Source organism: Chelon labrosus (assembly GCF_963514085.1).
Source record: "Chelon labrosus genome assembly, chromosome: 18".
Lineage (NCBI taxonomy): Eukaryota > Metazoa > Chordata > Actinopteri > Mugiliformes > Mugilidae > Chelon > Chelon labrosus.
Genome location: NC_140351.1, coordinates 20,956,454 through 20,974,662, shown reverse-complemented (window position 1 = coordinate 20,974,662; position 18,209 = coordinate 20,956,454). Strand labels below are relative to the sequence as shown.

The 18,209-nt window shown below is 44.2% G+C and overlaps 1 protein-coding gene across 5 annotated transcripts in view; it reads right to left on the bottom strand.

Moving 5' to 3' along the window:
- The window catches only part of ncoa2 (nuclear receptor coactivator 2), a 55,383-nt gene that overhangs the window by 19,918 nt on the left and 17,256 nt on the right, over window positions 1–18,209 (bottom strand). For all 5 annotated transcript variants that reach the window (XM_084566694.1, XM_084566693.1, XM_084566692.1 and 2 more), the window contains 5 exons: window positions 12,281–12,388; window positions 11,500–11,672; window positions 8,204–8,307; window positions 4,013–4,190; window positions 2,458–2,646 (listed from right to left, as the gene is read on the bottom strand). In XM_084566694.1, coding sequence (XP_084422820.1) covers window positions 2,458–2,646; window positions 4,013–4,190; window positions 8,204–8,307; window positions 11,500–11,672; window positions 12,281–12,369 — 733 coding nt within the window. In that variant the 5' untranslated portion in view covers window positions 12,370–12,388. The remainder of the gene's footprint in view (window positions 1–2,457; window positions 2,647–4,012; window positions 4,191–8,203; window positions 8,308–11,499; window positions 11,673–12,280; window positions 12,389–18,209) is intronic.

The following is an 18,209-nucleotide window of genomic DNA, read 5'->3' as shown; positions in this document are numbered from 1 at the left end:
CAAAGAGGACATGCCAGAGACGGAAGAGATGAAGGGGGATGGGAGAGGAGGGGGAGAGGGGCGGTTGGGGGGGTGTAAATGATAGAGACAGAGGGAGGGAAAGAAAATGAAATGCATGTTATTCCCAGGCAACATAATTAATACAGTTATTAATGAGCGCGGGGATCAGGGCTCCGCTCTTTTCACGAGGAGGAGCAGCAATCGCTGGCAAGGGAAATGATGAAGTGTGACCTTTGAAGGTGTGTGTATATATGTGTATAAGTGGCTGTGTGTACGCGTGTGTGCTCGTGTGCACGTCTCCGGCTGGTCTCACCTAAAGCGACATGTCACACTGATGACACCTCCCCCTGGCTCAACATTAAAGATTGCCATCGCTCAATCGTGACAGTTGCCTCTAACACAAGCAAAGATGACACCGCCAAGTCCAGCACTGGGGTGACCCCAAAAAGTCCACCATCTAACTTTCCTGTGCCAGTAATACCCACAATCCCACACATGTTTCTCGCAAAGAACTGCATGCCAGGGCTAACACACACACACATTCCTTATTTTGACTTGTAAACAGAGCCTCTTGGGTGGTCCAGCCTTTAAATCTGTGAATCTCCGTTAACTTTCTTGCTTTCCTTCTCTCTCCTCCCTTCCTCTGTTTCTGTCTATAGCTGGACACATTCCTGCAACAGTTACCACTGGTCCCGCCTCGTCACTCGGGTCCACACAAACACTCACACACCTCTGGCCTGGGTCCTAGTTAGTCTATTTGCCAGAGTTACGGCTGGCAAGCAGCTGGTGCACACAAGAAGCCAGGGAGGGGAAAAGAGAAGTGGAGACTAGACTTGGAGTGTAACATTCGCATTTTCACTTATTGTTTTAATTTACCACTGAGTTCTGGTTTGGGAATGGGTGGTAGAATAATCCAGCTGTTTTGTGAATGCTAGATTCAAATGCTTTCACACACAGTCCTGAATATTTCTGGATAAAGGGCACTTGTTATGGAAATTTACACAGACCGCGTCATCTCACTTTCAGGTCTATAGTCAGGAAAACCACTGGAAAAGCCCAGTGACCTCTGAGTGACTGAAAGAAGAGACAACCTACAATTTAAACCACTTCCCTGGAAAGGTTAGCAGACGTTTACACAAGTAGCTCAGTAAAAATGCAGCTTCCTTCTTTCTCTACTCCCATAAGCTCCAAAATATGTTGAAAGTGTTTACATTCTGCTGCGTCTAAATCAGTTTTGAAGGTTATGAAAAGATTGGTTGACTGTTGGCGACACATGATTAAAACACATCCGTCCCTTGGAGTCATAAGCCCAGGTTTGTGAGGGATGTACATGCATTATAGATGAGCTTTAACGACAGCCGCCCGGCCCCTCGTCTCCCTCGTGTCATTTAACTTTTCATGGATGGAAGTTGAGTGGCACCAGCGCTTTCCTTGCTTACCCCCAGCTGGCTCGGAAGTTGCTTTCTCACATACAATGCCAGTTATTACGCTAAAGTCGGTCATGACATAATTCCATTCGGCGGCAATCATTTTCTGATGTTCCTTCGACTCCTTTTCTGATCTGAACTACGACATGAGCGATAAACATTGCTCGCAGAAGTCTTCTTCACACTAAGATGCCTGTTAATTTCCATTCAGCTGTCCAAAGAAGACGTCAGCAATCAGTTGGCTGTCACATAAAGTGAGTAAATGAACGCATTTCTCGATTTGGTTGCCCTCAATTCTTTCTTCCCTAAATGGATTTTTATTGTGTCCTCTAAAATTCAAATCTAAGGCTGATGTCTCTGTGAAGCAATCTTCTCACTTCTCAGTCATAACAGTTTTTAATGAACCGACTTCTGCCTCCCACAGTTTCTAAAACACTCCGACTGCTGCGTGTGTTAGAAATTGTAAGAAGGGGGCAGTGAGATTCAGAGCTCGCAAAGTGATGTTCAGAAATAATTCCAGGGTCTGTAGGTGCAAATGAAGCCGTGGAAATTTTTGCGAGGAAGATTTGTATTTGTAGGAAAATGTGCACGAGGTGGTAAACTAAGTGCTTTTATAAACATCTGTGCACAGACACAAAAACAGGAAAACTGCTCAACTTTCCCACACTGTGCGGTGACCCTGAAGTTCCCAGTACTCTTGACCCAGAATATATATATATATATATTTTTTTTTGTACTTTTACCAATTAAATCTTTTCACCTGAACAAATTAGGATTCTTGCATGGATATATTTTACATGTTTGCACAGGTTTATTTTTAACTACAAACTAAATTGACCTTTATTGTACATTCTTTGATCAGAATGTAAGGTACCCATCATTGCTTAATTCACTACTCCTAAATTTCAAAAGGCTATAAACTGGATATTAAAATATGCCAGATTAGATCAAAAGATTAAGATATAATATGGTCAAACTGTGGCCAGCACTGGACACATGTATCACTACTTCCCCCCCTCCCCTTCCATACCGTCTCCTTCCTCTTTGATGGACTTGGGCTCTGAAACAGCAAAACACTGCATGGTCTCATATTTCTGCTGCTGCGGCTCATGCTCGTGCGGCTCGTCCTGGCTCTCGCTGTGCGGGTTGACCAGCATTCGGCAGTTGAAGGTGTGACTGTTCCTCCTCGGACCCTCGCTGGACCACGGCACGCCGTTGACTGGAAGGAGAAAGCGGCAGAGGAGATCAGCAATGAGGGCCTCCTGTGGATTTGGTTTGACAAATTTTACTGCAGCCAAAACTGAACAGCAGAACAGTGAGATTGGGAGCTGCGGTGAGTGAGCCAGGAGAGGCTACCACGCCGCAAGTGAAAGACATAATGAGAACAAGACAGAGGGAGTCGAAGGCGGAAAAAAGTGTAAAAAGAAGAGAGCTGTTGCTGGGTAGAGATCAGTCATAATGAGCAGTTGGAACCATGAGCCCGGTGCCATCTATCCGCAGCCATGCATCACAGCCAGGCCTCCATATGCATGTCCTCTAAAACATCATTGCCAGTCTTTCTTCTCCTCTCCAACACTTACACAGGCGTGAGCAAACACACGTCCACACACATGTGTAAGCACATTCGCGCGCGCACACACACACACACACACACCAAAAAAAAGAGACATGTATAGTCACTCACAACTCATTTCACTCTAGCAAACTCCCATCACACTCCATCTGGTTTGTGATCTCATTCAGTGCATTGATAATCTCCCAGTATCTGGGACACAGCCCACTGATCGTTTCCAGGGTACTCCGCTCTGTGCTGCTCTCCCACCCAGATGGCTCGGTACTCAGACCTCAATCCGAAGCACCGGGAGAGAAAGAGTGAAGGACTTACAGCTCCTGATGGGCTGCAGTGACATAGATCACGATCACCTCGTGTGCGGAAAAGACGCAGGGGTGGGATGTTAAATGGATGTCGGAATGAGAGAAGATGTGGAAAGGGCAAAACTGGAAGAGGTGAATTCTACCCCACAAATATAAATAGCCCGTTTTCATTAGATGAGTAATGCTACGATGAAGACAACAGTGTTTTATGGGTGGGCTAGAAAATGGGAAAGTGAGAGCATGAAAATAGGAACTTGGCGAGGGTGTGTGGCAGAGAAAGAGAGAGAGAGAATAACGCAAAAAGTGAAGAGAAGGGGAAGGAAGGGCATTAAATGAGAATATAGGAAGAGAACGATGCTGCTGACAGGGGAGAGAAGCCGAAAAAGGAAGTTAATTAGCTGAAAAGGGAGGGAGGACGAGGAGAGGAGTGAGAGCAAGCGTCTGGGCTGAGCATCAGCAAAAGAGAAAAAGAACCTATAGGTTTTATGCACCATGCAACACTTTGTATTAACCAGCTTTCCCAACCACGAACATTTTAATTGAAGTCTATCTATGAAACAGCCACCTACATCGTACCCGTTTGAACAGGGAGAAGGAAAGAGGTGATGGAACACACAGTAGAGGACAAACACGTGGATTCAGAGATGGGAGACAGAGAAAAGCGCAGAGAGCAAAGTAAATGTTGCCAGGGAAATAAGCTCAGGGCTAACCGAGGGATTTAGGCAGCAGGTTCTTGATGAACTCAGCGTGGTCCCCGACATGCAGCACGCTGTAGACACTGGTGTTCATCAGCTCCTCCTGGTTGTAGCGCAGGTACTGGGTCACATTCTCAGACACAAACACGATGTTGCCCTCCATGTTCACCACAAAGAAGAAGCCGTCCAGGGCCTAGAGGGGATGAAGGGAGTTCAAAACAGACAAGTTAGTTCACTGGATTCCCGACACAAACAGAACAAAACTCTTATTTATTAAGACTGCAGTCCGAGCTCGATATGCGTTCCTCGGCTATTACTGTTTAAAGGCTGAAACATCTCAAATAAGCCAAGTCTTTCTGTTTTTCCAGGGCTTACATTTGATTTCTAGAGGCAGAGAAAGAAGATGGGTTACGTTGCTACTAAAAAATTTGGCTTATTATCTTTAGTGAAGTGCCCGAGTTGTGGCTAGTACTCAATGTATCAGCTGAAAAGCACACAAACTACTGTCATGCTGGCCCAAGCCTTAGCAAATTGTGCAATATGCACAGCAACTACATTGTGTCTAAAGAGAGGAGATCAGTACTCGGTGTGCCGGGTACATGCATCACTCCGGCAGATGCTCGTCACGGCGCGGCTCACAGAGAGCAGGATAAAAGCATGCGCCTGCAGAGTTTGGAGGATGTGAAGGAGCAGCAGCACTTAATTGAAGGAATACAGCCCCAGGTCGGCCATTACACACAAGATGGTGTCAATTAGGCCATCACCCGGAGCATTTAAAAAGGAGAACTCTCATTCTTGTAAAAGCTGGTGTTAAGATAAGACACAAGAGACTCATCCCAAGGTGTCTGCTCACCTCACCTCTGATTGAATAATCAGACGGATTTGTCACGTCCTAGAGTCGTATACGTTTACGAGGTGTACACACAAGAAGAGAGGCCGAGAAAAAAAAAAAAAAACTTTGTTGATGCGAAGTCGAACTACTCTTTGCACTACAACTTTGAGGCAACGTGACTTAGGCAACCACCCTGATGCAGTTGATACGACGTATGACGCAAACGCAGAGTTCACCAAACATTCACCACAAGGAAACATGACACAAAAAAAGCCTGATCATCAAAAGTGTGGGACCGCTTTGAACAGAGACCCAGAAAGATGCTTAGTAAAATTGAAACAGCCTACCGCAGCAGCACAGCCGCTATGTGCGAACAACTTGACAGAGCCTGGAACATCCACTAGCAACAAACTGTCAGCTACAAAGAGATGGATGCAGAGCGAACCGCTTTCCAATCTGCTGCCTTTCTGACTCAAAACAACAAGAACGCAGTGTAAATATTTAGATCAGTACAGTGTGTTCTGCCTAATTGTTGGTTGGTGATCAGTGCCAGGTTGTTGTCTTCGTGGCCTTACCCATTTTTCAACCAAGAACTGTGCAGAGCAGATGCTAATGGTTAGCACGGTCAAGTTGTTTCCAGTGCAGTTGCAAGGTGTTGCAAGCAGTTTGCTTACGCACATGCAGACAGTTTAGACTTTCATTACTTTCATTTCGTTAAACTCTAAGTGGGTGTAAGCAACCTTGTGCAGATGACGAATACAGATGTATTTCCAGTTACAATTAGCCCATTCAAGTCAACTCGTACCTATCACCATCTACGTTTCTTAAAGGGGAGCTACTGTTTTTAACAACCTGGATCTTATTTCTAGCATAAAATGCCATCGTTTACTCACCAATATCACTTTTGTTTCATTTGCACTTGTTCAGGAGATAATTAGATCAGCGTATATCCATATAGCAGGAGTGCTCAGGCCACCGAGACGCAGCCTCTAAATTACGCATTATCTGCCGCGAAACTCGTTAATTTCGCCAGTATTTTGTTATGATACGCTGGTGCTATTCCCCGTTGAATCCGGAGTTACGTGTTATCATCATCCGGGGGCTGTCGATTGACCTACAGAGCCCGGATGATGATAACACGTAACTCCGGATTAAATATTGGCAAAATTTTGCAATCAATAGTATTATTACATAAAAAGATCAAGTTTGAAATACTAGGCTTCTGGAGTCTGGACCCAAAAACCATCCCATTTGGACCCGAACGTGCAGCCAAAACAGAAGGTTATGGTTTTAAACCTGATGGGGCGCTTCCATTTTAACCGGCGCAGCTTTTATAGTCTTTACGGTAGTGGTTTACTTGATGAGGTGATGCACGGACCAATTGCATGAGAGTTAAGCCATCCCACATGATGACATTCAGCAAATAAGGACTTTATTTGAACATGCACAGTTTTCACATTGTATTTATTTTCTCTTATTTTGAAATGCAGTTCACTTTTTTATTTTTTTTTAAAAAGGTATTTAGGTCAGATATTGACTGCATGTCGAAGTTGATACAACTACTAGGCTACTTAAATATATATCACACTAAATAGTTAGACATTCTGGACCTTGGCTTGAAGACATTTTTTCTAAATGGAACTTTCTAAATTTGAGTTGAATATGCCTGCTATATAGGCTTCATGTTTAAATATGCTGTTAAGAGAAACCATTTGAAGGAAGTTTAAAAGTTTAATGACAGAAGTATTTAGTGGTAAGTTAAAGGATTAACTGAGCACTTGGATGAATTGGTTGAAAAACAAAAATCATTTGTTGAAGCCTTACATAAAGTTATACATATCTAACTTAAATGTTTGTGTTTAAGCCGTCACTTTTGATTGTATCTTCTCTTTTCTGACAGTGACAGAGTCCACATGTCTCTAAAAACAGATCTGTGTTCGAACAACGGGCTTAATTTTGGGGTTCAGCAAATCCCAGGTTACGGGCGATCACAGTGGGACAGAAGTTTTCCCTCGCATGCCTTAACCCAGCATGATCTGAAAATAGACTTAAGGAGATCTCATCTATCACTGCATGAACCAGAGCTGCTCCAAAATGCAACATGGTTGTGTAAGTCCGGCCTGTGTGAAGAAAGGCCGTGAACTGGACAACTAGGGCAAACAGAAACAGAGCAAACACTCTCCAGTGCCAACTCCTGCCTTCCTTCAGACGATCTTACATAATGGCGTTAGCCAATACCTTAATTTACAATGCCCTCACTAAATATACACGGCAGAGATGACTAAAGCCACGACAAATCAATATACTCTAAATAAATACATTGTGAGCAATCAGGCTCTCCCCGTACTGTATCTGTTCCACTTTGCACCTAACCCATTGTCTTGATATACGACTCTTTATTGCTTACCCATGCACTAATATGGAGCAGGTAGTGAATTGTTGTAGGGTCACTTCCTCTCTCTGGGTTATTTATATAACACTGGTGCTTGGCAAACAGGGATTCATACTCTTATTTACTTACACTATAATCAGACATTTTAAAAAGTTTAAAACAACAGCACACTAACGTTCCTTCACAGCCCTATCAGTCTGTCTGAGTCTGCATGAGAGTGGGCAGCAGAAAGCCTTGGAGGAGGGTCATGGGGCGCGTGGGTGCATTTCCTACCAACAGCCATTCTCTTCTGAGCCTCCTGTAATGAGCCCAAGCTGGCGGACGGGGACATGGCTAGAGCGGAGCGGGTGTGAATGGCCGATCCCTGTGTTTTGGGGCTGCTGACAGATGGGAAAGCTCGCAGGCTGCACGGGGCTATATTTAGCCGCGAGTTAGTATGTCGATTCAGTGACGCTGGACCAGGAGAGCTATAAATATTCCATGACAGGACAGATCTAGCGGCGAACGAAGAGAAGATGGGGAGGGAGAGAGAAAAGAGAACTGAACAAGTACGAGAGAGAGAGAGAAAGAGAGAGAAAGGGAGGGAGGAAATGAGTGAGAGGACAGGCTGAATGGACTGATTCATCCGCCAGGCTGTTGCTTTCTTTCCCATTATATGTAAGCACTTCAGTGGCCCTCCGTGGTACAACGAGGCCATTGCTCTGCTCGGTGATTTACAGCCAATCAGGGGCGGATACAAGACGCTGGCAGCTTTTACTCCACACGGCTTCACTCACACACCGCCACTACTCAGGCTCATTTGTGATTGTTCTCTGTGGATGGCACTCTTCATTATATACCAATCATGATTTAAGGAGGAGAACCTACGCGGGTGTCGCTTCGAGTGTTCAGTCTGGGCCACTTCAGTGCAAGTGTGGCATTTCCTAACGCTTCCTTCACAGATATGACACCATGAGTAATTAAGGAAAGGCTCTCTACCCACCTCCAGCATCATTGGTCCCAAGGCATCTTTGTCAATCACACTTTGGCCTGTCGATGACACATCCGCCTTCTGCACCTCCTCCTCGTTTGCTGCTGCAGCTTTTTCTGTTAAGGGGAAAGTTAAAAAAAACATTTAGCGAAAAGAAATCTTAACTCCGTAAAAATCCCATCCCATGGCACCGAAGCATAAGGGGTCAAAGAGAACGAGCGGGAGAAAAACAATTTCGCGTTCCCCCTGAAACTGGCCCACATACTTTAAAAGAGGTCACCCGTTGACGAGCGTTTTAACAAGTATCCATCCGGTCACAGAGCAAACACATTATTTGGTCCCTTTGTGAAAACATGTGGCCGTGGCTCGAACCCAAGCGGCCCGAGCAGCGAACTGAGTGAAAGGTTGTTGTAAATGAGTGTGCCAGAGCGCATGGCTGACACGCCGGTGGCTGCCACTGGATGGATTGCATTGTCATGTGTGGGGGGGGAAGAAAAAAAAAAATAGAAAAAAAGAAGCAGCTATTATGGAAGCAGTGTGTAAACAACTCTTGCTCTAAATAGGATAGCAAGTTATTGCAATAGGTCAGGCAGCAAAAAGGGGACAAGACTCTCTTTTAAACGGAGTTATTAATTCATACTAATAATGAAAGTAAGTAAACAATTTTTTATTTTTTAGTCTAGACAATAAGTAACTTTATGAAACAAACCTCTAAACTGGTCAACTGTTTTCTTGCAGCATCTGGATCAGCAAAATGTGATGTGTTTTGGGCCCTAAACTAAGAACCCAAAGTATGCCTTATTGCACATGGCCTACATTTTGTAATATAGTCCTAATATGAGAGCTGCATAATCAACTATAAAGTATTCATGATGAGTACATTTAAATAGAGCACTTCTAAATCTACTGGCTAATAAAGGTGTTATTTTAATGCAATGAACACTGTGAATGGTTTAAACAAATAAGCTGTGAAAATTTAGAGCATCTTGCAAGCTTCTGTACCTGCAGTATGGTGCTTTTCACTCGTTCATGCGAGTGGGTCAATAACCATGCAGAGAAGCCTTATGTTCAGAGCGGAGGCTGCCCTACTTTTAGAGATGATGATGAGAGGCGGAATATGAGTGGGCTGTCGGGGTGGGGAGGGGGGGCACATTTAACTGTCGCACCACGCCAAGAAGAGGGCTGACCATATGGTGAAAAAATGTTGTGGTTAAGAGCAAGCAAATCCGTGTCCTTCCCTTTTTTGGGAGTAGACGCGCGAAAAGGCGGCCACAAACGCAGGTTCGCCGGGGCTCGGTGGGCTCACTCAACACCCCACAGACCCATATTCATCTCTTTCAGCGTTAATGATGTGCGCCTCAGCAGGACCTCTCCAGGCCCAGCGGGGCTCAGCAGACCGGCACAGCTGCCCTGGGTACAGACCCATCACTCAGTGTCAGCGCAGCCCTCGCTGGCTTTTTGTCCGTCTGTACCACAGATAGCGGAAGGGATTGATCAATTAAAAGGATCGGATCAAGGAATAAGTGCTACATAATATGCAAACGGCGAGACCTTTGCCATCTACAGTTTAACATTTTATATGGATTTTATATGGATTTTTCTGCTTTTCACGCATGTATAATGAATACAAATAAGGTGCTAAACAATGTATGCTTGGCAGCTGCTGTAAATCTCAGCCACCAGCTCATGAGTGCTGGTCTTAACCGCTCACTCTTGCCAACACTATGTGTAAAGGAAGCTGTAAAACTCTTGGCCATACTCTTTATTTTATAGGCTGTAGAAATGTTATTACTCCACATATTGTCTGTTAAGGTGCAACAAGGCGGAAAGAAAAAAAAAGCAGCGCTTATGCTAAGCATTTCCACTCTGATTTCAATTAGGAAAATGTACGCAGACAGCATGAGGGGAACAAGCAGGGTGGAATTAGCAACTTTCGGCGGGAGGCAGCTTTTTCAAAGGCCATCGTCGCTGCGTTGCACTTCTCTGCGGGAAGGCTGCGACGCCAATTAGTTAGAGTCACATTTTAAAGAACAGGGGGGAAAAAAATATGCACCACATTCATGCCTGCACATCCTTGGTACATCTCACTAAAGAGATGACAGATGCAGTGCGATGAAAAGAACTAATGCAGGTGGTGAAACGTTCATGGACTTGTGTTTAGAAAATTAAAACGTGCACATAAGCTCCCAGCTTTCCCGGTTCCACGACACGTGCAACAAAAATGGCTACTGATCCACTGTTCCTCTGTGTAAGACGAGGTGCAGGAAGCTTCTCTACGTGGCCACTGAAGTTACGGAGTACAATTTGGCCCTTCCCTCTGTGGTTTCTTTCTGTACAAACACAGTTTTGTTTCAGAGGCAGGCAGGGGACAGCACACTAGCCTAGGATAAAACACAAAGAAAACGTAGAGGAAGGCCTGGAGGTAGGGAGAATGGAATAAGCCAGCCGAATGGGGGAGGGATGGACAGACAGTAGCGAGAGTTTGAGCGGGATTTTTGCATCACAATTCTCACCATTACATAACACTTGGCTCTGTGAGTCACATCAAGCAAGATGACATCACCAGCCAGTCTGATTCATGCACACCTCGAGTGGGACAATCTTTGTCTACCAGTCACTCAGCTGCTTTTTTTCTTTTCTTTTTTTAATATATGCACGGTCCAAGCATAAGTTTAGTCTTTGCATTTAAATTCACACGAGGAGCGTAAAACATTTTTATGGTACGTTTGGACCTGTGAGAGGGGGAAAAAAATGAAAAATGTACAAGAAGACAGACCTCAACCAATTACAGAAGACTACTGGAAGGGAGAAGCTGGCAAGTAGAACCATGCGCACTGATTTGTTCGCCTGATGTTCTGGCTCAGAACGGATGTGGGAAAGATTGGCAGCCAGCAAAAAACTGCTCTAGTTTATGCACATTATTTGATGGAGTGACGGAGGGAACATTAAATCAATTGTGCTGCTCTTTAATAACACCATCAATTACTGTGTGTGGAGCAGATCCCAAACCATAATACCTATGCCATCAAATGTGAGGTTTCTGCCGACATAACGCCAGCTGTGGCACTCGCAGCTATACTGGAACCTTAAAAACCAAAAGAAACTCATTCATGGTACTACTAATTTGATTTGTAGCAGTGCTAAATCTATTTTCTGGTGTTCACTTAGGTTATGCTTGATATACCACTCTAGGTTTTATGTAATAAAAAAAAACTGAAGGAACAAAAACCTTCAACAGAGCCAGCTCAGAGCCAGCTACATTGGAACCTATTACTAGTGTCAGAAACGTTACATGTTGCCGCTTGTACCTTGCTCCTTTATTTGTCTGATTTGTTTCACAGTTTCCTTCAGGATTGCACATTTGTCAGGTTTGACATTGAAGTTGTCGATGTCGTTGAAGTTGGCAAAGATCAGCTCGGCGAGCTCTTCTATGTATTTGTTCTCGTGCTCGCGGTTGCGTTTCTCGTTGCTCCGCTTGGGACTGCAGAGAGAAAAGGGGGAAAAAAATAAGCAATCAAGGCAGTGGCAACAGCAAGGGTGATAAAGATGTACGGCAGAAAGGTCACGCATGCGGAACTGTGTGTGAGAAGTAGATTTCTAATAGTAATAATAAAATAAAAATCCAGCTTTGGCCCATATTTCCATTGCTGCAACATGACAGTGCACAGCATCTTATCTACTGTAAACGTTGGACCGGAAGAGAGGAGGCTAGATTCAATTATGCCTCTTATGGCATGAAATATATCTTTAGGCTTTTTCCACTATGCCAACAAGGCGCAGAGCATCAATAAAGAAAAACCTACATTGTTTGGTGCTTGACTACAGCTTAATTATGCAGATTTAGAATACATTCTTCCACAGTGCTCCAGGGTTAACTGTCACTATAGCAGTGTTGTTGTACTGAACATACAATATCCGTGGTGGTTGGTTTTAATGTCTTAAATTAATCAGGAAGAGGTGCACACGCTTTTAGACCCAACATTTTGTCAAAGTTGCTAATAACGTGTCTGCGTGCCGAGGCTGAATCTGGATGTGACCTTTGTTGCACGATAATTGCTTTGCCCCACATTACTTTAGGTGATTACTTACCTGGGTCCTAGAAGTTCGGCAGAACATTCTTTGCGTTTTCGTGACTCTGCCCTGGCAGGGTCAGATGGGTTTTCACCAACTCCACTCATCCTCAATGCATATCAGCGTCTGGACAACAGACACACAGAAGGGAGAAAAAATGGTTAACATATGAGGCAGAGCTGGAAAAAAAAAAAAAATCTGATGCAGCGACTATAAACTTCTAACAACAAAATTATGTTCCCCACGTAGGCGTGCGTTCATGCTAACATGGGCATCTGCGTACAACACACATCATCATACTGTGCTGGGGGCACAGGTTGATCCACTCCAGGAGGAATGAGTGAAAATGGAGCGGAGAAAGCGATTCAATCATTTCTCTCTGATGGTGCAGCTCTCCCCAGAGAGACTGAAATGAGAGCACGGCGCTTTGCCCACAGCACCAGACTGCGCGCTCAACCGTGTACCAAGAAAAACCCATTCGTTACACGAAACCAGGCAAAGCCAGCTCACATTAAGAGCGGAGTGGGTTTACAATGACAACATGTGTCCGTGTTTACCGAGTGCCTCCGAGACTGCTTCACCTGCTTGTACGAGTCACTCAGACATTTAATGCAAGAATCACATCTCGTCCTCTCTTTTTGAGGTTACGCGTGTGTGATATATTAGTAAGTAAGAAATCATGTTGTGATCGTTTTCCGTTATACAAAGTGACAAGCTGGCTGAGGGCTGTTTCTGTTACGAACGCACTGCTGTCTGGGGTATTTCTGCCATTTGAGATGAAATGCCATTAGGTTATGGTACGAATTATTCGCACTGTGATATTGAGTTAAAACAAGATTCTTTTGGAGCCTTTGGTGTGTCCCTCACCCTGCATGCCGACATATCTTTAATTCTGCTCCAACTCTTTTCTTCGGAAAGTCACCACGGGCTGAACTCATGCCACTAAATGAACGACTATCAATTATTGAGCCGGGCAATGTCTTATTAAACACCACCATCATCTGAAAAGCTGACGGTAGCTAATGGACTTGGATTTGAATATAGGGGCATATCTGCTGCATACAAGATGTGAACACGTGTGATCATCCAAAACAAATGGTGACATTTTTTCCGGTTCTTTATTATTCATGAGGCATTTCATACATCTTATTCACATATACACAGATTCTACATTTATCTACACGCTCACTAAATCCCCCTGAAAAACTCTGCATGCAGCACAGCCTTACTTCATAAGCATAATTGCAAACAACAAAAGCCCCCCCCCCCCCGTAACACTCAACACACATTCTCTGGTCTAAGAAGTTGTTTCCAGGATATGCTGGATATTCTTGGGAATACAAAAGGGATGGTATATCGATATATGATAAAACATATCCATCCTACTTTCAAATCAGTGTTTTTTTTTTTTTCTTTTAGTTTTATCTTATGTATTGTAAGACCGCTGGTGTCTTATTTAAAATTCACTTCAGCGACATGCTTTTACATGCAGCACGTGTTACCTCATTCAGCAATTTTTGCCTCGCAGCATCAGCCTACCTGCTAACCGTTTTATAAGGAAACTGCTGAGCTGGTGGCATTTCCGGTTTAAATCTCAGGTTGCTTGATTCCGAATGCAACAAGCGGCTGTTTTTAATGCACATGTTAAAAAAAAAGTGCATGCAAGATGATCATCTCGCATGTGGGCTCACGAGAGATCGGTCGCCACCACCTTTTTGCTTTCGGAGGGTTATGCAGAGAGGGGAGAGGACACAATCGGACAAACGATGAAAGCTGGAGAAATGAAATGAAAGTCTTTCCCCAGCACATTGCCCAAGGTCGGGGCATGCTGTGTTGTGATACACTCTCAGCCGCTCTAACCATGGAAACGGCTATGACACACACCGCTCACTGCTCAGCCATTACATAAGGAAGAACGGAGCAGAGAGCAACACAATGTAGAGCGGAGAGGAATCGCATAGCTTGGCAGACGCAGGCTAAACTAAAAAGGGAGATAGTGACCATGCAAACTTGAGTCTGGCTCCCTCCTGGCCTGGAGTGACCTACTTAAAGCTAATGGTAGGGTCTGTGCTCAAATGGATGAAGTCAAAGCAACAGTGATTGGCCAGAGAGGCAGAGGAGACTCTGAAGGGTAAAACACATTCTGTTAACAAGTGACTTGGGTACCACTGTACAGAGTATAGACAGATAATGATGCACAAATGGTGCGGAAGTGTCCTTGTATTATGCTCTGTTGAATGCCATCAAGGTGTCTTTATGTGGCACCGTGCAGTCCACTGAAAATATAACAGTTTCTATAGCAGAGGTTATGTGCTTTTATTAATGACAACAGAAACAGGCCATTAAACTCTAATAGCTAAGTGGCACTCTATGATCCATTCCTATTGGCTGTGCCTGGGCTTTCAGGCACAAGTTACCATGGGGATTCTGAACCTGATTGGTTGTGCCCGTCCCACAGGGCCAGTTATGATTGGTTGTCTCCATCTCCTTGACATGGGAGTAATGATGGGTCATTGTACATTGAGACAAATAAGAGAGACAGGAAGTACCAGGCACGTCTCAATGACACCAGCGCAGACAGCCTGGCAAGCAGGCTGGAAGGCCGTTTTTGTTGCTGGGGGTTCTGAGCTTCACATGGGCAGACTAACAAGGGATTTCTAATCCTAGAGAATGCCCTGGATCCCTGGGCAGCTATAAACAGCTGGCCACTTGGTGTTAGCACTTACAGCATGGAGCTGTGCCACGGAGTTAATTATCAACATCGGCCACAAGGGGCGAGTTCCTCAAAGCTTAAATGTTCTTGGATGCTAGAGGCTATAAGTGAATGATGGCATGTTCATTTTGCTTCTGTGACATGATGCATTGTCATCCCTATCTGCACAGCTAGAAGCGACATAACATACGCTCTGGTAGTATGACTAGCAAGAGGCTGTTAGTCTAACATATGTTTGTATGAACTGTAATGATAATAACATAATCCACAAACCAGAACTGAACCTACACACAGGAAACAGCCTTCAGAGACATTAAGGCACTGCTGATAATGGAGATATATGTGATGATAGACTATCATGTTTATGGCTTTAAATGCAGGTAGGGCTGAGCTTCATGGGAGCATCATGATGCCAATCAATCTGCTAACAGTATGCATATAAATTATTCATTCACACTTCCTGTTAAAAGGGAAGATTCTCGACTAAATTTTAAATGTTGAAAGCTACAGCTGCTAAATTCAAGGCCTTGCCAAACGAGTTCACACAGTAATGATTAAGATTAGCCACAGGTAAATCCCTCTGGAGTTTTAAGTCGGTTTTCTGTGGCGACATTTCAGCAGTTGCCCATCAGTAGTGATGCATTCAGCATCAACTCGCAATGACTAGAGGTGAAGAGAGGAGTAACCTGTGACAAAGGTGGAGTAGGCTACACCAGCTACAAGTACAACAGAGCCTACGGCGGAGAAACAAGAGTTACAAATGTAACTTGGGTTCTATGAATTTGCAGTCTCTGTCAGTCAGAAAGCATGCAACAGAGCCAAGGAAGCGTCCACAAAAGGTTTCTGATGCTCCAGATACAAAAGAAACTCATTCAGAGGAAGGAACACAAAGAGTTTAGCTAGCTAAAAGAAAAAACTGACCAGCTGAAAATTTATGGAAGTTACAGCAACATGGTTAAGAAGGCCAAACTCAGACAAATGATTCCATAAGAGACTGCCATCTATTGGCACACCTGTGCTGGCCGCAGATATCACTGACTCAAAGCAATGCAGGAAAAAAGGAGGCGGGGCAAATACCCTGAGTAGGTACAGGAATGACTGGTATTTTCTGGAAGGCATCCATCAAATTTACAGTTCCCCAAGCTGTCAGCTCATTTAGTTCATTACTGCTGTTAAGTTGAGGCATATGGTCCATCAGTCATTACATGCTGCCTTATGTTAGTCATAGACAGTGTGAAATCAGTGTGGTGCTAAATAGGGGCTGTCAGGCAAAACGAAAGAAAGCTGCACCACATCTAAATCTAAATAAAAAAAGACAATACTCTGCTATAGACAAATATTAGCCAGAAACTCCCGCATATAGTTTGACCAACGTCTGTCTGTCTGTCTGTCCGCTGGCTGACAGTCACTGGGAAAGTACAAACTGAAAATGAAACTTTAAATGACGCTTGGGTCACATGATTTATTGGAGCTTTCCGTGCAGTTGTTCTGCAACTCTCAAGTTGTCATCAGTGTATGTCACCACTTAAAAGTAGTAAACACCTCTACTCAGGCCTAAGGGGTTATCTCTCGACAATTCTCACTTCACAACAAGTTTTCATCTTAACCACAGCTGTTTCCCAAGATTCTAAATGAAGAATAAGGTGTTTAAACAAATTTAACAGTCACGCCACAGTCGTCAGCATGCAACATTTTCCCGTGTCTGCGGTTTATCATACCAGTTGATATTGAGGACATGGTATATGCTAAGAGATGAACAAACTATGCTTTGAACCGCAGCAACACTAATGAAGTAACAGAGAGGTCATCTGACCAAACAGAAGTGAAAGTCTGAGAAATCAATTGACTTTGAAAGTAGTAGTTGCACTTGAGGGAGGTGATCATAGGTGTGTGTGTCATTGCTTATATCTTAGGTGTCACAAGAGCAGACTCTCCAGGACCGAGCTGGAGCCGACCAGTCTGGTAAGGCAGGAATGCAGAGACAACCAGGGGCTGCTGCCGCCTGGGGAGTTGGAGGCGACGTTTCCTCTTGTCAAAGCCAGCTGGTACAACCTGTGCATGACATGCTCTATCAGACTGCGACACAGCAAAAGCTCAAAATAAATGTTTATCTGCTTCGGTGAGGCCGTAATGACAAAACACTAAACTTTTCACCAAACGGGGGATGCAGAGTGGCAGGCAAATTTACTCTCTGCAACTACTGTCCGTACAGTGATGCCGCGCTGCTCGGACATGACAAGATGCTGACTTGACGTGGTGCTCGAAACGGGATGACAGGATGCTGTTGTTGTCCAAATTTTAGAATTACAATACATCCACTATGACAGGACCCCGTGACCTGCTTTGGTCTGCAAATGAGCTAAATCACAACTCCTGTCTCAGACTTGCTTCATCACAGTTTTAGTAGTCTAGTTTAACTCCAGTTCAAGTAATAAAGGAGAGGTTGGATAATCACCAATCATAATGAATTAATTATTTTAGCAAGCAAGACTGTTTGGGTATTATTGGGTAGCTGCTATAACCCCTGCATACCTCCATGTACATCACCAAAGGGGGGTGTTTTAAAAAATACTCAAGCACCCTTTCCAGCCATAGTATTATGAAGAAAAAAATGGATGCAAGAAAAAAGAATCATTGTCTGATTGCAAGGGGAGAGGGCATGTGCCAGTGTGCCATTCCTGTAATCATGTGGGTTAGCAGGCCTTTGATTATAGAGACACACCCTGTGTTTCTGAAGCTCACAGAGTGCTGGGCATGACTATGCATTTAACTGCATCAAAAGCTATTGGAGAGACGCTTGAAGTCTCCTGCACTATAATAATGAGGGCCCTTCCAGAAAGTGCAAAAGCCTCTGTGGGGCACTGAACAATGTTTCGCCGGTGTGTAATCCGTCCTCACATGGCTTCTTGGCACAACAGGCCCCAAGAGAGAAACGGAGAACCAGAGTGCACCAATAAAAACCACTTCTGGATGGCTGCAACACGGGCCATTTATTTCCTGCAAACTGAAGAGGAAATCATGACAGGGGAGGGGCCCAAAGGACTTGCGTCTTCTCGTTTTACACCTCAATATTTGCAAGGGTGTGAGGAACTGCTGACGGGGCCAAAACACACAAAACTGTGTTGGAACCATGTAAGATGGTATTAAAGGCAAACATGTATTTAAAAACAATATCACTTTCAACAGAATGCAATGTGGGTGGGGGTCTGGAGTGAACTCTGGCCTTGCTGACAG